The 21,848-nt window shown below is 38.9% G+C and overlaps 1 protein-coding gene across 1 annotated transcript in view; it reads right to left on the bottom strand.

The window, feature by feature from the left end:
• Positions 1-19,511, bottom strand: part of TTN (titin) — a 274,001-nt gene extending 254,490 nt beyond the window's left edge. Inside the window, 14 exon segments of the mRNA XM_039222380.1 lie at positions 239-361; positions 466-759; positions 4,076-4,213; positions 4,695-4,832; positions 5,445-5,582; positions 6,977-7,108; positions 8,126-8,266; positions 9,027-9,179; positions 9,529-9,856; positions 14,075-14,319; positions 14,415-14,500; positions 14,986-15,273; positions 17,033-17,236; positions 19,421-19,511. Coding sequence (XP_039078311.1) covers positions 239-361; positions 466-759; positions 4,076-4,213; positions 4,695-4,832; positions 5,445-5,582; positions 6,977-7,108; positions 8,126-8,266; positions 9,027-9,179; positions 9,529-9,856; positions 14,075-14,319; positions 14,415-14,500; positions 14,986-15,273; positions 17,033-17,236; positions 19,421-19,511 — 2,499 coding nt within the window.
• Positions 19,512-21,848: the final 2,337 nt, after the last annotated feature.

Here is a 21,848-nt window from a genome sequence, read left to right as displayed (position 1 = left end):
GATACAGATTCATGTCTTCTCAGAGGGATATGATAACCACCTCTGCTACTTACGCTCACCCTGCTGGGCAAGTTTCAGAAGCCAAACTTCAGGGGCTTCAGAGTCTCTTATGAATGCAAACAGACATCACCAAAAAAGAGGCTCACACTGGCCGCCACCAAAGATACTGTACGTCACGCATTAGGTAGTTATTTCCTGTGAGCCAGACATTTCTTTGTCACTCTCTTTAACTTCTTACCTCATATCCATGTTCCGTCTTCGGAATAGAAATTTTTGAAACAGTAAAGTGAGGGCTTGCTGTGCGGGGGCGTTTATCCACATGGACTAATCTTTCAGTTGTTAGATCTGTAGTTTTCTTGATCTGCATTGAAATGAGACTCAGTGACACCACTGTCCACCAGATGACCTCGGCAGTTAAGCTTGCTTTCCCATAAACAGGGTAAAAATCCAGGGGTACAGACTCACCTGTGATGAAATGTGCATTCCCATTTGATCGGTAGTTGTGATATGAGTCTCAGAAGGAGCTTGGATCACTCTAGGCTTGACTGCTTTAGGGACAACGTGGGGCTCTGAGGCTGGACGCTGGGGATGCTCAGCTACCTTTGTGGCAGAAATGTGCTCTTTGAAGCCATACTCCAAAGTGGTCTGCTGAGCGTACGATTCTTTAGGGTGCTCCGGCTCCCTGGGCTCTCTGACCCGGGCCTGGTCTACTGCAGCAACGACTGTTGCTACAGCTTCTGCCTTTTTCCCAACGTCCACCTGGAGACAAGGTTCCCAGGATTAATACACAGTAATACCAAGTCAAGCTGAGACATGTTCTTTAAGGATAGTCATTAAGAACAAATGCCTAAAGGTGTGATAGGCAGATGGCACCCGTGTTACATGGCTCTGTTAATGCCTCCAGAAATGTAACGCACAGATGCAATTAGGAACTTATTTCACTGATTATTATAATGTAACAGACATCTAGTTAGATATACTCTATATACACCTGTTTAATTACACAAGACATTAAGTCACACAGACACCACATGGGACAAGGCAGTATGGATATAAAATAGTAATGAGATTTTGAGTTTTTCTAGGATTTTGTCTGAGGCAGTTAATTAGCACTTGGGAAATCAGAACTTTGGGGATGGTTATCTTCATTGATTATTTTCATTATCCTGTCAATCACTTAGTCTAGTGTTGTTGCAAAGACAGCAATGATAAAAATACACTCAAAACCATCATAGACCCATCCAGAAAAGTCAGGTGCTACAGAGTTGTACAATTGCACGCAAATCTGAGATAATGTGAAAGCTCATGAAACATAGTGAGCATGTTAATTTTCTTATGATTCCCTAGGCATAAGAATTTTTAATCTATTAGGAAATATCTTTCTTAAAAAACATGAAGAGATTGTGATTAAAATGAAAGTGTTAATCATATTTGGATTCAAGAGAACCACCTTTTGCAGTGAAGTTCAATTTACTTTCATTATGACTGGGTGTTAAAGTGCAGAAAAAACCAGAAATGTTGTTTTCTCATTTCCATGAATCTGATTAACATAAATGAAAACACAGTCTGCAGAGGTGTTTCTCTTTTAAAGAAAGCAAACTAGCTGGTGTGGCTTATAAATTAGGAGTCTATGCAATGCTTGGAAATAGCATATCCTAAAAGTCACATCACTGTGTCCATCACTGCTGTTTAAAAGTAATGCTGGAATGGTTTATTAATGTCCAGTTTTCTTTTCTGCTGGCGTGAATAGAATCTAGATCACAGCTGAAATGTTCTTCAAGGATGCTACCTATGTATCTGTTAAAAATATTCTCTCAATCATTTAGGATACAAATGAGGAGATTTTTTTCTAAGATGAAATTGCGCCTTTAGTGATCAAGGGCTTCATTCGGTCCTCCCTTCCAGTAAGCCACAAACAGCCTAATCTGCCTTGAAGGATTGCAAATGCCATTTACACTTTACCATTGCATCTTAGAAGAAACTGTAAAATATACGCGAGGCTTAGGTGAGTTTGTCCATCTGATCTTCTTTTTTAAACCATATAAGCCATTAGTTGATTCTAATTTTATAGAGGTTTTAAATTATGTCTTTGATAGATAACAGAACATATTTAATATATTATGTATATTTTACATAGACTAAAGATTCAAATGGGATATAATGTAAATGTAGTAATTCTATACAGTAATATATCTTAACTATATATACACTTTTAATACATATAAAGTCTGATATGCCATTCTATATATGTGTGTGTATACACACTATATTATTTTGCTTGCAGAGTGATTACATTTATATTATATCTCATTTGAATCTTTCAACCAGTCTACGAGGTAATCTAGTTGAGTTTTAGTTTTATTTAACAATGAGAAAACTCAGGCTCAAAGAAATGATAATTTGTCAACCAAAATGTACAAATATACAAATCTTGTTCTTAATTTAAAACTCATGCAAAAAAAAAAACAAAACAAAACAAAAAACAACAACCCCAAAAGAACCTTGATTATGGGTAAGGGATTTTAAATTGGGAAAGCATCTATGTACGTTTTCCTGAGTGAATACATATGAAATCCATATATATCTGTTGTTTAGTGGACAACCACAGGTGTGTCCTCGATGCTGATACCACTTTTATTTCTTAGTGGACTCTAATCTCTCTCATCTTTTTGGATACCAGCGGGAAGAAAAACTGGAGTAGGAGACCCCAATTCAGACCAGTTTAGTGCTGAGAACTAATTTAGGGGATGCAAAGGACAGTGTTACTGAGTCTGGCTCTTCACCACTAGAAATGCTAACTGTTGCACTGGAGTAACTGGATGGGGTCTAATCAGCTGTAACATTTGTTGACCACTTCAGCAATTAGATGGAATAGTAGGAACACAATGACTCATGCTGGATGAAAAGTTAAGGGTGCTGATGATAAAATGGGATGAAGCAATGCTTTTCACCTCCACAGCATCAGTTTTCATCTCCTCATGAAAAAGATGGACTTGTTCTTGTTTTATAGCAAATCCTTCTCTAGTCCTTGGCAGTGTGGCTGGTTCAGTAGATTTTGCAGTGGTAACTACTACTTTGGGTACAGATATTTTCTCAGCTTCCATTCTTAGCTAATTTTTAACAAAAATAAGATAGTCAAAGTTATGTGACTCAGAACAAAGATTTAAATATAATCACTCATGAAGTATGTTATGTATTAGAATTTCTGTTACCAATGAGATTTCTGAAAGGCTGAGATGCCATTCAATATCATACTTTGGTAAGTGTTTAGAAAGTAGATCTTAAATCATGCCTTAGGAGAAAACCCAAAGATCTAGAGACAGAAAACATCACTGAGAGAAATATGGATAGGACTCAGCCATGACACTAAAGAAATTTAGTTGCTCATTTCCAAATACTATTTTGACAATAAGGAATAAAATTAGGTAAATAGCTTGTTTGGGGTAAATGACAGAATCATAGGAAGTTGTCTAATTCATAAAGATTTCATAACTACAAATAAATGCTACAAATAAAGTTTCTCATGGCTAATGTGTATTCTAGTTGGAGGATTTCTTCCCCAGATTTAATACTGCATTCTCATTTAGCTTTAGCAGTAGTACGGCGGGCACCATAATTTTCTGATCTGGTATTTACAAAAACAAAAAAGATAAACTTTCGCTTGAAAAAAAGTGATGGGTGATTTCCTGAAATAAGTCCATACTTTACAAAGTAATATATTGAATTCATGACCCCTCAAAACACACATCTTCATGACAGTAAGTAAGATTCATCATTTACTCATATAATATTCACGAAGTACCTTAAAATCAGCCTGCATGCAATTTTAATCAACTTCCAGAGAACTTATAGATGTTAATAATAATAATAATAAAAGGAAAACAATAGTGAGGAGATCAGTGGGAGAGGAATAGGTAGTCATATTAAGAGTAATAATTTGGTTTCTTAGTTTCCAATTGTTTAATCATCTAAACCATGAATTCAGTTAATAGTATCTCATACAGAAGAAATTCTTGAGATTGGGTATTAATGTATTATCAAAGAGGGGACTTCACACTTGAATAGCAAGCATCACCTTTCCATGAGTAACTTGGATTTGTTCTTGTCTAGTAGCCATTCCTTCTCTAGTTCTCAGTATTGTTTCTTGTTCTTGGGCTTTAGCAGTAGCAACTGCTATTGTAGATAAGGCAGTTTTCTCAGCTTCCTTTCTCATCTGATTATTACAGTAAAATCAAAGTGTCAATTGCACAGGGCTTTAGACACACATGGTACGACCCTTCCCGCCCTCCTAGTGGGGATGCAAGATGAAGTTACTCAGGGTTAATGACACAAAAGAAGTTACTTGACAATGTTTGCATATATGGACTGGGAATTACAAAACATAGAAATGTTAACTAAAAACAAAAAAATCTCCAAATGATACTATATATTGCTTTTTAAAAATCAGGCTGAAAATGCTAATCTTCATGCAAAGAATAATGGTGGAATAAAATGAGTTATAAATGTTACAGATGGATGAAAATCAAATGTGCAGATAAAATTAATGGTAAGTAGTCACACATTTACCATTTTGCTTTTAGTCTGGGATTCAGAAAGGAAAATACAGACTAATAATTCATAGCACATCATAGTTAATGGTTTACTAGAAATTAGTTTAAAGATGACTTTTTCCCATCTCAAATGTCTGTATTCACCTTTTCCTGAGTTATTTCAACTTGTTCTCTTTTGGTAGTGATGCCTTCTCTAGTTCTTGACACTACATCGTGTTCTTTGATTTTGGGTTTGGCAACTATGACTTTAGGCACCACTGTTTTCCTAGTTTCTTTCATTATCTGGTCATATGATAAAAAGAAAGGTGAGAAAATGATCATTAAATATCATACAGCCTCTAATAAAAGAAACTGACGTCAAAACTGAGAAGGAAGCAAATTTCTTCCTGTTCCCGGACATTATAATCATGCTTAAACATATCATGTGAGTTACTTTGGTCCTCCATACGGTTTTATTACATAACAATATCAAAATGAGTACAGTCTTGAAGAAAAACATGGGATCAGCAACAAGAGAATAAAGGATGTGTTTCTCTTTCCCACATTTGTCTTACTATAATCCATGGGAAATTCCGGTAGAGCCATAAGCAACACATACTTTTGCATTTTATCAATTGACTTGAAAACTGGAATCTATGTCAACAGGAAGATATTCAAGTGAATTGTCATAGCATGTTAGTAACAACCCAATGAAAGTTGGAAAGTTAGGAATGAAAAGTGGCGGTGAAAGCCGGAGAGGTGGCAAAGGGTTCGTGAGAGATTCTGAGGGTGTTTTCTATCTGAGTTATAAAAAGATGGGGTGAAAAAGTGATGATTGAGACCCATAATGAAAATGGAGGCAGCCTGCACATGAAGTGATGAAGAGTGAATTTCACACCAGCAGGAAGTCATCACCTGTTCGTGAGTTATGTGCATTTGATCATGTTGTGTGGTAATTTCTTCTTGAGCTCCCAGGAGTGTTTCTAGTTTTGTGGGCTCTGTGGTGGCAACTACCACCATGGATGCAGCAGCTGTCACAGCTTTCTGTTTTATCTGATTTTCAGAGTAAAATAAAGGTTTGAGTTTCAACAGGCACAAAAGAAATGGCAAGATACCCTCACAATATTCAGCAGAGTACAAAACGTTTAGTGGTGAGAAAGACTCACATTTCCATTTTAAGGGCCAACACTTAATGGTTTAAAACACAGACTTTTGTTTTCCTGAAAAACAGGCTTCTTTTCTGCCCACCTGCTCCTTAGCAGATGGTCCTAGAAACGGAAAAGATCTCATCTCTGAGACATGTTGACACATTAGGACACCCAGTGAGTGGCCACTGGCAAATGGCTGGAAAACTATGGTCAGCCTGAACTTGCCAGTAACTGGCATTGCAATGGCGGCAGAGATTTCTATGCTCTTGATTATGTCAAGTAGGATTCTTGGGCATTCAAAGTCTCTCACTCACTATAAGGAGATGGCAATTCATTCAGTAGCCTCTGGCCAGTCTCGAAGTGTGTACAGTGTTCTCAGCTAGACCTTTTTGAAAAGGAGCTCTGGGATCAGCAAAGAACTTAAGATCAAGATAGGGGAGTGCAGGCACCCCCCTGAACATGAAAGAATTATAAATAGATATTTCTTTCCTGACACATTAAGGTTTGATGACACACATGGAAGAGAAGTGGATTTTGGTGACACAGGTTGACCTCATGCGGCTCTATGGCACAGAAGCAGGAAACACTTCGAGGCATTTTCTTGAAGAAGTACCAGCCGACCCTGATGTGCAGCATTTCCTCACTCCCCATTGATATTAACTTGGGAGTGTTGATGGCTGGTGCGTGTGTATACGTAACATTTTTTACAACCTAAGCGACTAAGGGCTCAGGCCATGCATTAAAAAACCATACTTGGGCGTAATATCTAATCACCTTGATTGGGGTGATATCTATATCTTCCATTTAAATATGCACCAGAGGGGAGCCTGGGTGGCTCACTTGGTTAAGTGTCCGACTTTGGCTCAGATCATGATCTCACAGTTCGTGAGTTCAAGCCCTGCATCCCCATCAGGCTTGCTGCTGTTAGCACAGAGCCTGCTTTAGATCCTCTGTCCCCATCTCTCTCTGTCCCTCCCCATTTGCACTCTCTCTCTCTTAAAAAAAAAAAAAAAAAAAAAAAAACCCATTTCAAATAGGTAAGTAAACATGCCCTAGAAATATCATAGATGTGCCGCCAAACTATTCTAATAGATAAACTCCCCACAATGGATCAACTGAGTGAAAAACTGCAATGAAAACAGAATTTCCATCACACAAGAGTTTAAGCACTAGACAGAGAAACAACAAAAAGAAAAGACAGGACGCCTTCATTCAGAGTTTTTGGTCCTAGGGCACATGCAGCTGGCTGCAATGGGTTCTTGTCAGTGAATTACAATGTATTTACAAAACCGTACTTACTGTTTCTTGAGTTACTTGTTTTTGTTCTTGCTTTGTAGTAATTTGTCCAGTTACTCTCGTTTCTTGTTCTTTGGCTTTAGTTGTAGAAATTATTACTTTGGGTACAAATGCTTTTTCGGTTTCTTTTCTTATCTGAAATCAACCATCAGAACAAACACTTACTGTCTCCTGATCTCGAATGGAGGTGACAAAGTGTTTATTAAATATAACAAAACAGAAATTTGAACAAAGAAGTAAAATCTTTTTCTAGGGAGATCACTAAATAAATCATCTCATTTTCCTTAATGGGACAACACTCTTTCTCTGCCTAAACCATAATTTATGCTGCTCAGGGGGGAAAAAAAGTTGGTTTCAACCCCATTAACTGAATTGGAGAGCTGCCATCTTCTTTGAAAAGGCTTACCATTGTTACAAATGGATGGAGATATGCCACTTCTGTCATCTAAAGGTGATCTTAAAGCAAAGGATATTAGAATGAAAGGACTTAGAAGTAATTTGTCTGACCCTTTTATTTTGTATATGAGAAATCAAGTATGGACAATCTACAATCTGCATTTATATGCTATTTTTGCTTTGAAAACATTCCTAATTATGATGGTTTGGAATGTATCAAGACTCACTTTTCTAAAGCCGAGCCATTATGGAGAGAGTCTTATACACATTCCAGGCGAGATGTCTTCCAAATCCTTAACCCTTTGAAGGAGGCTGTTTGGATCTGGATGCCTAAGGTGTGTGTGTGTTGGGGGGGGGAGGGGTGAGGGAAGCAGTTTTCCCCATTTGCCTCTTTGCCATTCTCAGACCTCATCCCTGACATTCAGGATCTCAGGGATTAAGAGACTTGAAAGTTCAGCTTCTCAGGGTGCGCGTGTGGCTCAGTTGGTTAAACGTCCGATGCTTGATTTCAGCTTGCGTCATGATCTCACAATTCATGAGTCTGAGCCCCACATGGAGCTCTATGCTGACAATACGGAACCTGCTTGGGATTCTCTATCTGCCTTCCTGTTTTTCTCTCTCTCCCTCTCTCTCAAAATAAATGAATAAATTTTAAAAGAAAAAAAAGTTCATCTTCTCAAACCACCCAGCCAACAACTGGCTCCAATGGCCAAAAGCCCAACCAATCTACAAAAACAAAACAAAACATATTTTCACCTGTTCATGAGTTACGTGCACCTGCTCTTGTTTTGTCGTAATTACTTCTCTGGTTCTTGATTTTAATTCTTGCTCCTTGGCTTTATCGGCGGCCACTACTACTTTAGTTACAGCAGTCTTCTTCTCTGCCTCCTTTTTTATCTGAGTTTCAGAGGGGAAAGGAAGGAAATAATTTCATGCACTTTTAAAAAGTTACAATAATAAATCAGGATAAAGACATAAATGTTGCACAGGAGAGGATAAGGAGGAAAGCTAGAATGATTTTAAACTAGAAAAAAAGTCTATTCAAATAGGAGGTGGGAAATTATCCTGGATTTATAACACTTTTCAGCCATGAATCAAGTGTCACATTTGGTTTTTGGTTTTTTTTTTTTAGTTTTTATTTTTATTTTATTTTTTTTATTTTTTATTTTTTTACAAATAGTTTATTGTCAAACTAGTTTCCCACATTTGTTTTGAGTAAAGTAAAAGCAAAGTTCCCTTGGGGAGGCTTAGAGAAAGGTAATGTTTGCCCTGCAAGAGTGGATTCTGTGCCTGGCTCTTAGAGCAGCTGAGCTCTGGACTGACCGGTCTAGAACTAGAGTAATGAATGCACACACACTCCTCTTTGTTTGGCTGACTTTTTGGGCCACACTTTGCCGGTCTTGACCCAGGACCACTTTGATACTTTGAATTCTTTCTCTGGCCTCCTGTACTGACTTTCTGATCATTAACTCCTGTGTGTCTACCTGCCGGACACAGACCAGGTACCTCAGATACTTCTCTCTTGAACACCTATTACTCAGAAAGTCCTAGAAGCCTGGGCCACATTGGGCTCAGGGCTGTCCCCAGAACGACTGGAGCGCTGGTTTGCCATGGGATGGCTACATGCAAAGCTCATTCTGGCTGGCCACAGGCATACCTGTTCTTGAGCAGGTTGGATGTGCATGGCAGTCGTGGTTGTCCTCTGAGCAGTCTGCTCTACAGCGCTGATGACTGGTTCTCTCACTCTGGCCATATCAACAGCAGCAACAACGGTCGCAACAGCCGCACTCTTGTCAGTTTCTTGTTTCACCTGGATTGGAAATGACCAAGTCCCTTTTTAAAACAACACGCCCAGCAGCGAATACAAAAAAAGTGCAATGGAAATGAGCTGCTCCGGTAAAGCATTCGCGGGATACGCATTTGTCATTGCCAAGAGAGATAGGGCATGTGTCATTAAACCTCGCAGATTAGAACCTTTGCCCCAATTAAAAATGATTTCACAAAGCATGAGCCAAATTTGGTCTTCAGTTTCCATTATGTTCCTATGTGCATATGCACTTCCCCTCCAACCTATAGAGACAGAGTTTCACGGCAGGCCTCTGGTTGGAGAAAGCAGCTGTGAGAGGAAGACAAAGGAAACAAGACAGCTCTGACAGTACCTCTGCAGCACCGGTAGCCACAGCCCCTGCCGCGAAGGCAGCACTGGCCGACACGCTGGCGGCAGCCCCTGCTCCTCCGCTGATAGTCACTTGCTCCTGGATCCCGTATCTCCCTTCCCATCTCTCTTCTGTTCGGATCTGTTCTGATCTCGTCACCGTGGTCTCTCTCATCTCAGCCTCAGATGAGGCCACATAGCCCTCTTGTTTCCAAGGGGGAGGCACTTCGGGGCCTGGGGCCATGCCTGGTGTCGGAGTCTTCCGGATGAGTAATGGAGACTTAACAGATCTGATGGGAGACGTGGAGATCCTCCCCGCTGGAGACACGGACCTGAAAACCCAAGGGCAGAGGTCAAGCATGGTAAGACCAAGCATGCTTCTCGGGGTCATCAGATTTGAATAATGGAAGGAAAATCTGGAAGTACTTAAGGCAGAGTTTAAAAACCTGTGCCTCAATAACCTATTCAGAGGCAGATAATGTACTTGATTGAAAGTAATGTGTGTTGAATCTCAGTAAGCCTTAATCTTATCTGCTGTAACTCCATAAGAGAATCAGGCTGAATTCGAAGTTAAAGAATTCTGTGCCCTGCCCCACCTTCTCACCATTTAAAAAAGTCACAGCAGCAGAAGTTCTTGAAATACAGCCAAAGAAAGGACGCGGTGAATATAGCAATCATAACTCTAAATTTCTTTGCACTCCAAATTCTAGTGGGTGAGGGCATGGCAGACAGGTGTTGAACAAAGAAAGGTGTCTGTAATCAAAATGCTTGTGCAATTAATTCTAGGCTAAATAAGGTATATCTTTTTTCCTGCCCTGCAGATTTCTCATGGCTTTCACATGCCCACAGACCTTGTAAAGCTCCGGGCCAGAAGAAGCTTTCTTGGTACTCGACTTACAGAGCGTTTTAGGGCATAGGCTGCGCAATGCACTTTGAAAACTGCCATTCTGGTCAAAAGGTGTTGCGAACTGCTCTTCTTCATTTTCTACGTGTTTACCTTCGTGCTCATTTTGTTGGACTCTGGACTTCTTCTAATATCCGTGTAGCTACTATGGTAACTGGCTATTTTGAAATCTGAGGATTCCACAGGTTTTTCTAATTAAATTGATAACGTACTTCTGAAATAGATTTCATTGCTTTTCGTGTATATACAAAGTGCAATAACATCATTGGAAGAATCCAGGTGCTAAATCCTGGCATTTGTGGCCAAAAAAAGACAGTCCCTGATCTACAGCAATAATTCTACGGTATAGGTTGGCCAACAATTTTAAGATAGTTTTCAGAATTTAATTCTTGATCAATTCTTATCCTTTCCCTGTAGGTGGCAGTATTGCCTTATCATTGAATTATAACTACCACCTATAGAAAAATGTTTATAAATGCTCTCTGGCATTAATTTATACTGATCCTAAATGAAACGACTATTCTAATTAAGGTTGAAGATACAGATAATATCTGCTCTAAATTACAGAGTAACTTAATAGTACACTAAAATATTAACCAGTTTCATGAGGAAGTGTTTAGTCATTTTCTTGAAGAAGGTGATTTTCTTGGTGAAAATCAATTTACATTTTGTAAATGAAGTTGTAATCAACTAAAGGGAAACCTGGGGGAACATGTCTCTATTTTAAAAGTGACTGCCTTAGAAATATCACAAAGACCAGTTTAGAATAATGTAGCGTCTACACCAACTGATGAAAAGCAAAGTGACATGCACTTCCGAGTTTCAACCTGTACCTTACTCTTGCTGTTCATCACAAAGTGGGCTTATTTCAAAAAGAGTTAAAGACATGATTAGCATGACATGAGTGATTAGCAGCAGGCTGCAGGTAAGCCCATAACTGTGAAAAATCAATGTAATTTGAGTCATTATGGGAAAGTGCTTATTTTTGCTCCTACAATAAAAAATAATCACCTGGTCACAGCTAGATACATGTACCTTATTCAACAAAATATGTTTGCCTTACTCTACGACAAAAATCAAGATTAAACCATTAGGCGTTTTAGGAAGTAGTCTATCTTGGATCACCATTATTTTCTCCACAAATTGCTATTTTTATTTCTTATTTTAAAGCAAATTTCAGGGACCAAGTAATGGGGATTGTTATTAATGAACTGCCAGAACTGCACAGACCGTCAAAACGGTCCATGGAATCAGGGAAGCTCTGTAGTTTTCAATGACCCTCAGGCCTTGATTAAAAATACAGTGAGGTTGTTACCTCCCCCAGATATTCACATTTGGCCTGTCTTGTGATTTCCTGGTGTGCAAACTCGGAGCTAGCCTGAGACAGAACACTTTATTTATTTGATAGCTAGACCTGTCTTTAAAACTGAGCTTTTTGTTCAAAGTCTTCATATTAGTGTTTGCCAGTACCTTTAATTTTCAATGTGGCCAATATAATGAAATTTGGAAAATATCTAGCATTTTTCACATGTATATTGGACATGTACATTGTCTCTTGTGTGAAATGCTTGTCTTTGTTCATTGTTTCCCCATTTGGGTTGCTTATTTATTTCCCTTAAAAATTAATTTGTTGGGGGGAGGTGGTGCTCAGTCAGTTAAGTGTCCGACTTCGGCTCAGGTCGTGATCTGAGTTCATGGGTTTGAGCCCCACGTCGAGTCCTCATTCAATGTGGAGTCTGCTGGGGATTCTCTCTCTCCCTTTCTGCCCCTTTCCCACTCACGCTTTCTCTCAAAATAAACTTAAAAATATAATTTGTAGAAGCTTTTTAATACATTTGGTACTTAGTCCTTTGTCATAAGTATTGCAAACATGTACCCCCGAGGCCCACTGTTTGCATTTTACTTCTATATGGGGTCTTATTGAGCATTAGCATATACAGTTGTTTAAGTTATGCACTGTTTCTGGCTGGTCCCATTCATATTGTAGCTATTGTATATTTGATATAATACTTTTATGGCAGAAGCAATGAAGTAGGTTGAGGAAGAGGCACCTTTAAAATATTTTCACCAATGCACTGTTTGGTTTAGCAATGACCTTACTTTTGTCATACATAAATTTTTATTTTTATATAATTGAATCTCTAAATCTATTTTTAAAAGCTCTCTCTGACAAATGTTTTCCCAAATACTCTCATTTTTTTTAGTTTTTTTATTTTTTAATTTAGCTTTTTAGTCAGGCTGAGATTCGTTTTGTACATTGTGTGAGGTAGAGATTAATATTTGTTTTCTTCCAAATGGATAGCTAATCAGGCCAGCTTTCTTTATCGAGTAAAATATCCTTTCCCCCACTGACCTGAAAAGTCAGTTTGATTAAAAATGGAATTTCCAGACACTTGAATCTATTTCTAGATGTTCTGTTCTGCTTCCCTAATGTGTTTTCTATTCACTGACCAATACCATACTTTTTGATTTCAGTAACTTACATAAAGTTTGAATATTTTTAGATCAACGATCTATTTTCCTTTAAAAATTTTTCTTGGCAGGGGAATTTTTTCTACATTAAAAAAAATCATAGGGGCGCCTGGATGGCTCCGTCAGTTAAATGTCTGCCTCAGTTTTGGCTCAGGTCATGATCTCACGGTGGGAGCCTGCTTGGGATTCTCTCTCTCTCTCTCTCTGCCCCTCCCCTGCTTGTGTGCTGTCTCTCTCAAAATAAAATAAACATAAAAAATTTTTTTAAATCATATAAATTGACTAAGAACACTTTTCTAATTCACTCAAAATTGTGTATGTTTTTCTGTTCATCATATTAAAAACTTCAGCAGCTTAAGCCAAATTCCAAAGTTTCAAACTTATTATGGATAATTTACACTTGATTATATGATTTCTGAGCCCCAATGATACACGCTCACTTTATAAAATACCTCCATACTAACTAAGCATAGAAACCCATTTTATTTTCTACGTAAAATGACAAACATATGCAAAATATTTAGAAGACTTATTATCAGAGCATAAGAACATTTGTATAATTATTTTCTATTTACAGGGTACCTTTAATTATCTCACTGGATCTTCACAACACCCCTTGAGATGATTCTTACTGTGATTTTCTTTAATTTACAAATGGTATGGCTAAGACCGCAAGCAAATTATTTAACTTCTTTAGCTCCACTCAATTTACCTATCTATAAAATTAGGAATGGTAATTCTTAGAGGTTGCTATGACTTTCAATGAGATTGTATAGAATGCCAATTGAATGTCTGATCAAGAGAAAGTGGTCAATATATAGTAGTGACTGTTTTCTTGTTCCAGTTATTTCCCAAAGTCCCATTGTTAGCAAGTGATCAGGTCGATTGAACATCAGGCTTCCAATCCTAAATTCTGTGTTCTTTTTATTTCGCTGCTTTCTCTTGGCCCCTAAAGCAGATATTTGTTAAACGTAATACAAATAGGAATTCAGAAGTGGACTTTATAAACTCTACCTGTGGACAGTGAGGATTTGTGAAAATCGTATTCATGCCTTTAGGCTTACCTCCTTTATCACGTGCTACATTTTTTATTGCTTCCTTCTATTTCTCTTCTTATTGGATGAAATGTAATTCAAAAACACATAGTGACTTTCTCTCCTTTGAAAGGCCTTACCTGACTGGAGACGGGGTTGGTGCCCGCACGTGTCTGACTGGGGACGGGGAGTGTCTGATCGGCGATGGGGACTGCTGTCGAGCCAACTGTGCTTTGGCAGCAATGGACGGTGGTGTGGGAGACCTTGACTTTGGCTTAGGGGGTATTCTGGGAGGTGTTTTATGTGGCAGCTGTTGCCCAGCGGCACCATCTATGACCATCTCAACTGTTGCAATTGATCTGGCATCAAAGTGGGCTTCAATCTTCTGTAAAAGGTGAAAACAAAGCCCATGTTGAGGAGGAATAGTTGGTGAAGCAACAATCTGAAATCGGTTTGATAACTGATAGCAGAGAAAACTACCTTTTCAATTCGGGTTTGTCTTGTTTCTGAAATCTGAGCAGTCGAAACAATTGTCTTTGTCTTTTTAGCAGGTACTACTTCTTCACCTGCCAGGAGGGAAAGACAGATGTTTAGGAGTGAGGCAGGGAGACTCATTTCTAAAAAGATTATGTTAATTATGACTACGAAGTCAATAAATTTTTCTACGTATCTCGATGGAGAAAAATGCATAAAGTTTTGGACTTTGCATTAATATAAATTAGGTTTTAACATACAATATGTTCATTATTAGATAAGAATTGACTTAGAACCGTTTTTTTTTTCAAATCCATTATTGGTCAATAATTTGAAAACACAGATGACTCAGTTGAAAGCCTTTCTAGTTTCTAATGGGCTTACTAAGCACGGATTGCTTCAATGATTGTGAGCTTCTGCTTGGAATCTCAGAGACGTTTCATGCTTGTTGAAAAGCCTGCTTTGGTTTCAGCTCGCAGGTTCCCCAAGCCCTCCGAGGGGATGCAGGAGGGCCTCGGGCTCTAGTCCCTCCTAGATCAGTCCTCCCTCTCTCTGGTACTCATTCTCCAGCACTTACCTTGAACCAGCAATTCGGCAGTCGAAGTAGCCCTTCCAACGCTATTGGTGGCATTTACTGAATAGGTCCCGGAGTCTTCGGGGTATGCTTCCGCAATCAGTAAGCTGTAGAGGTCGCCTTCTTGTGAAATTTGAAAATCAAGGGAGCTCTGGATTTCGGCTCCGTCCCGGTAGAACTTCACCACAGGTGTAGGGATTCCAGTCACTCTCACTTGGAGTCGCACTTGGCTTCCTTGTCTCACGGTCATGCTCTGCAGTCGTTGAACAAAGTTGGGTGGTGCTGTCTCCGCTGCAGGGGGAAGGGAGGGAAATCAGGACTGTGAGCCTGGGTACTCCCGACACGTCATCCTTAAACAGTCACAGCTCCATTTCCAAAATGAGGCGGTGACTCTCTGGACCAAACAACCTTGACTGTCCTTGAGCCCAGTTCATGCATATGACAGCAAAAAAGGAGCCAGAAGATGGCAGAAGGCAATCCCACCATCATATTTTATTGTATTTGCTTTGTTCCGTTTGGCAGTTCTAGGCCACCACAGGTTTTTTTGTTTGTTTTAAGAAAAAGCTTTGATCTTGTTATATAACATTATTAGAGCATCTTTTAGACACTTCCTCCCAACTTCACATCTAGCACTATATTAACATGTTAAGATAATTTTGCATATTTCAGTTAAGTTAAATTAAAATGAATACAATGGCTGGATTGATAAGTACCTGTGACTTATAGAGTCATTAAATTTTTTTTTTTAATGTTTTATTTATTTCTAGGAGAGAGAGAGAGACAGCGTGAGCAGGGGAGGGTCAGAGAGAGAGGGAGTGGCAGACTCTGAAACAGGCTCCAGGCTCTGAGCTGGCAGTCAGCACAGAGCCCGATGCGGTGCTCGAACCCACGAACTGCGAGATCATGACCTAAGCGAAAGTCGGACGCTTAACCGACTAAGCCACTCAGGCGCCCCTANGGGCTCGAACCCACGAACTGCGAGATCATGACCTAAGCGAAAGTCGGACGCTTAACCGACTAAGCCACTCAGGCGCCCCTAGAGTCATTAAATTTTAATTTAACGTTAAAAATCCTAAATTATCTCCAAATTGATCAGTATTCAAGTAACCCAAATATTTACTTGCATTTAAAATGTTAATCTACACAGTGACATGACTTAATGTTAGTTATGCTACAGAAAGGGGATTATTTGGTTGATTACATTGAAAGAAATTTTTAGGAATGTGAAGAGAGAATGGGATTAGTTTTGACAGGTTTTTGAGTAGTAAACAATTTGTCGCCCCTGTGCATTTTCCATTTCTGAATTTTCCAGATATGTTAAAGTTCATAAGCGATGTTCCCTGATGCACCTTGTGTTTAGATCTATAACAGTCCTGTACTTGAACGTGCTGGTGCTTATTGGATAATCATATATAATGTTCTGTAGCTGGTTATGCAGATACTGTTTCTAGTATGTAAAGTAATGCAATGTTTTGTGTATTAATGTCTTACCCAGAAGTAAAGGATGGGGGAAAATGACATAGGCCACGAAAATTAGTAGTAACTTTTCTAAGGAAACCATGTCATGCATTTGCCTTTTACTGTGTAATGTCTACTGTGTATTATTGTTAGAAATGGAAAGTAAGTGAAGAATTATTGAACTTCATAGATGAGAGCAGTTTTCTTAAATGGGTGGTCTGTGAAGACTTGCATCAGTATCCTCTAGGAGCTTGTTAAAGCGTAAGTTCTTGGTGATGTACCCGTTTCCTAAGTAGGCTTGTAAACAAGGCTTTAAGCCTTTCCACTTGTTCAGAAACATGGTTTTTAATATTTCCTTAATATACTCTTGAGTAGAGGAAATGTTCTCAGCCACGTTTGTGATGTATTTTGAGAGGAAAATTAAATTCTACATGGCAAACAACTTTGCTATCAATTGAGCCTCCAGGGGGCCCCTTTCTAGATTTTAGCCACATCTACTTCTCTGTTAATAGCTCTTTCTGGACCTCCTTTCCCAGGTGCTGGAGAGGCCCTGGGGGCAGGGCAGAGGACAGGCATGTCCCCTCCAGCCTACCTGTCACGAGAAGCTCAGCAGTACTAGTCGCTTGTCCAGATCCATTGGTGGCTTTCAGGGAATATCTTCCACTGTTGGCTTTAGTCACGGCGGGGATCGTCAATCTAGCGCGGCCATCGCTAAAGGAGATCTGCACGCCGGGTAGAGTGGAAGTGGAAATTGCCTGGCCATCCCTAAACCAGCTCACCTCAGGAACTGGGAAACCTAGAGCAGAAACACAATTCATCTTTACATTGGAATGGAGCCCTGCAAAGTCCTCTGCTCTATGCTGCTCTGTTCACCGTCTTGTCCTAAGGGTATGAGCTCTCCAGATTGGAAGGCCATTTAATGATAAGGAAAACCTGACAGCCACACAATGAAAGGGTCAACGTGCCGACAACAAGGGAGGTCTCTGGGTTCACGCAGAGGTCAATACCTTCATTTAATAGGAAAGGAGACTGAGACCAAAAGAGGCTCAATGATTTTTCCAAGGTCCCTCAGCCAGCAGAGGCACATGGAGCATTAGAATTTCTACCTCCTGCCCTCCTGCCCCAGCTTCTCCCTGATGCAGTTTAATAGACGCCATTAAAGTCAAGAAAGGGATTTATAGAAGTGCAGAGCCAAGGAAACTTTGAAATAAAAAGTGACTGTTGTCCTCCTCAAAAACAAACAAGGAGCGAAAGCAGCAAAGGGTCCGAAAGCACTGCCTCGCAAGCATAAGAGGGCAAGCCCACCGGGTCTGCCCTCTGTGGTTGCAGGGACACGGTCTCCTTGAACTCTCCTGCCTTTCAAATGTGTAATCAGCAAAAAATGCCAAAGAGCAGATAGAGAGGTGGGTTCTCATGTAAAAGACACAAAGCCAAACCTAGTCTTACAGAACAACATGTATAACTGGAGTTGCAGTTAGAGAAGCCAAATTCTCTTCAATTGCCACAAACTGTGGAGCTAAGAACCACACATATGTGGTTTGATATTTTAAGGATAGTAACATTCTGTACATTCAGAAGGCATGGGGCAAATTCAGAGCATGGTTTATTTTATTTTATATTAAACTGCGAGGTGGAGAAAACCAAGAGGACATTTGTTTTCTTGTCCTCACGTGAACCAATCTCCCACCGTGGCCAAGTGAATAGTTTATTGACTAATTCATGAATATCAAATATCTCTGGTGCTGCTTTCCTGAGAATTTATTAGCATGGACTGTGAAGGAATAAGATGCTATGGAGAAGCAAGATCCTACTAACTTCACAAACAGGCAAAATTCCCACTGAAGCCAATTGTGTTCAGCTCAGTTCCAAAGTTACTGAGCATTACAAGATAAATAAGTGTATTATTGTAAAGTCAGAGTCTATCATGCATGGGAAGAATGGAGTTGGTCTCTATATGCATACACAACGGCAAATGAAGAATGAGTAGAGGATATTTGTGCAATGTAAAGGTCTTACCCGGTTAGGAATAAGATTGCTACATAAAATAGAAAACTGAAAGGAAAGAGAAAGGAAAAAAAGACGTGATTTTATATCTTTATTATAAGCCAAAATATATAAAAGAAGGATAGTGCACCATGGAGGTACCTCAAGCTTGATTTTTAATTAGTCCATATAATTTTATATGACCAATTATGATACCGCAGACAATACTGATTAAATAAGAGTTTGTAGATTACACTCATTTTTTTTTTTCAGAAGATCGTAAGTCCCAGAAATCATGCATATTTTTTTGGAACCACCTCTAAAATGAGCACTAAAGAAGGAAAAGGGGGAAAGGACCAGAAGAACTTTCCTTTAAATAAAATTCTAAAGTCAATGTTTGTTTCTCTTTGATACACAGACGAGGGTGTCATATATTATTTTTTGTTTTCATTTACAAAAGATTGGAAAATCTTTTAATTCACTTGAAACACTTAATAAAGATTGAAAATACAAGAATAACATAATGAGGAGTTAGCTCAACACTGAAAGTTTCTGCTTGTTATCAAGTCCAGTGCATTGTTCTTTCCCATTGTCTGGCACAGAGCAGTCTGCCCCAGGCTACTTGCCCTGCAGCTCCATGGCTGGCCCCCTACTGGGCTTCAGTACTTGGCTTTCAGTCCGGCTCTGCAGCTGAACCCAAATATAGAATGACCAAATTTGGTCATACTTAGCTGCTGGCTTCTGACAGCAATTTTAATCCAATGCTAATTATTTTGCTCTGTGGAATTATAAATATGAATAAAACATTTTCTAGCCATTATATTGTCAGATTTTGTCAGTACTCTGTGAATGGTATACCTTTATAATGGCCCTTCCATGCGGTTGGACCAATTTTACAAAGTGAAAAGAGGGATTAAACTTGGCGTCGAGTCATACAGCCAAGTTAAGGCATTGGGGAGGAGACGGACCAAAGGAAAGTGTGAAGGTGTAGGCTTACCACTAATGTGAGCCTCAAAGGTTGCGGTACTACCCTCCAGTACCACAACGCTTTGTAACGGCTGCTTAAACGTCGGTGCTTGAGTGGTCATCTTTTTAGGCACTCTGAAAAGGAACAGAAAATAAATTAGAATGTCACAGCTAAGGGCTACTCTGGAGCTCCTTTGTAGATGGCAGAGACACACATTTTCAGAGACTGCTCCTTAGGTCATCTGTGGGCCTAGAGTGATGGGTAGGCCTTCTCCTTTGTGGCTTGAATTTGAACACGGGCCTCTGAATTGACCTGAAGTCTAACAGAGTGAGAAGTCTAAAGAGAAACAGGAAAAAATGTAGGCGAGCAGAGCAAGGAGTGTCCTCTAGTGGTCAAAGAGGGAAATTCAGTCTTACCAAAGATGGGACACCTAGGTGAGCAACAGAAATAGGGAAAGCTAGAATGCGTGGGGGTAGAGAAGAACAATAAAAGACATGAGGAAAGAATAGAATGAATCCGTGCATGAGTTCAATAGTTGAGAGACAATCATTAAACAAAAATTCCTTCCTCTCAGTATCTTTCATGTATATCTACATGTATAACACTGACATGTATATCTACCTGTATAAAACTGACATAATTTCAGGCAGTATTACTTTAGGCAATCTTGGTGGCTACTTAAAATAGTCACCAACACTAAAAACTTGAACTTGCAATTCTTTCCTTACTTGGAAAGTTCTGGAAAGCCTCGGTGACTATGCAAACCTTTCACAGACAGCATAGGGTGCAGTCCATTTCTAATATTTCTTCATATTGTAACTGCTCAATAAATGTTGCTACAGTTGAACTGAATAGGAACATTTAAACTCACGTGAGTAGGCCAACTTTTATAGAGATTTGAAAAAAAACTACTGACTTGAGCACTTAATAAGGAACAAGGTACAAACCTGAAAAATGAAACGCTGATGTGAAATAGAAAAGGAGTCAAAAGCCCTGTGCTTTCTTAACACAAATATTCAAAACCAAAGAAATGAATATGAAATTTGCAGGTAAGTCCTTTTTAGTGGAAGAAAGTACTTTGTCCATCAGTTCCAGAGAGGTTATGTGAAGAATTTTCTGATGCATCAATACCTTACCATTCAGTTGTCAGTTACTTCATTAGTGTTTTTCACAAAATTTCCTGCTCACTAAAACTTTATGGAACAATATTTTTTTTAGTAATAATTCTGTACCTTATTGTAACTTTTCCTTCCTTAGTTCAAAGAAAATGAAACCAGAATTCTGGGCCAATAAAATTTACATTGGAAAATTCAAATCATATCTAAAAGTTTTTGTGAATCCTTTGCCAAGAACTCCATATGGCATATTATGTTGAGGACAAATAACTTTTTGTGTCTAACTTCCTCTGTTTACAACCTAGTGCATCTTCTAAAAATAGCTGTATTCTTTTACACCACTTATGTATTATATACCAATGTATTTACAGGCATTTATAATTAGTAATCTAAATCCAGGAAGATGGGAAGTCAAAAAGTATTTAGATATTAAAAGTCTCTAAAATACTGTTCCTTACCCTTAACACCAACATTTAGAGTGTATCGTATAATTTGCTTATGAACTGAATTAAAATACATGAGATTCTGAGTCTTTTCTAGAACAATTATATAGCATTTCCCCCCAATTTCTAAATATACCACAATTGTCTTGTCTAAATTGGTCTTTTATTCCCATTGAATAGGAAACTTTTGTTGCTTTAGCACTTGCTCTTCAAAGGCCTTTGTGTAATTAGGGCTGAAGGTATGCATCTAAAATGTCATGCTCCCAAAATAAACTCTTGGATGTTGACTGACAGGAGGCAAGTGTTTTGTCACTGTCCCGCAACTGATACCTCAGCAGTTGATTCCCTTAAAAAGTCATCAGGGTGTAGCTGATACCACATGCATTTTATCAGAGCTATTCTTGGTGTGTCTCACTTTATCACTGAGTAATATAACCTTGAACATTCTCAACAGACAAAGACTCTATAACAGAAACAAACACTTCTATCACCATTTCTGACCTCAACTTTAACACTTTTAGAGTATTAGGTGGATTTAAACAACTTGAATCATCGACAGTGCTGATATGCTACCGCACTGGACATTTTAAAGAAAATGAATTCAACTAATTAAAGTTCAAATAATTCGAATAACAGATCAGTAACAGCGACAAGTAGTTAGGCAAACACCTCTGCATCTGCAAGTACCATACATTAGAACAAAAGTTCTAATTGGGAACTAGAAATCAATAAAGAAGGGACTCTACTGTTAAAAAAAAAAGTAAAGATGCCGCTCACCTGATTTCTCAAGAGTGCCCAAAAAGGGTGGGACTAAGCCCAAGGTTGCTTCTGAAACGACGTCCTATCTAGAGTTGGTTTTCTTGACCATCTCCAACATGAATCGGTGAGCCTCTAAACTTA

Source organism: Hyaena hyaena, unplaced genomic scaffold, assembly GCF_003009895.1.
Source record: "Hyaena hyaena isolate Hyena2069 unplaced genomic scaffold, ASM300989v1 scaffold_1123, whole genome shotgun sequence".
Classification (NCBI taxonomy): Eukaryota; Metazoa; Chordata; class Mammalia; order Carnivora; family Hyaenidae; genus Hyaena; species Hyaena hyaena.
The sequence above is the reverse complement of the archived record's forward strand: the minus strand, read 5'-3'. Positions and strand labels throughout refer to the sequence as shown.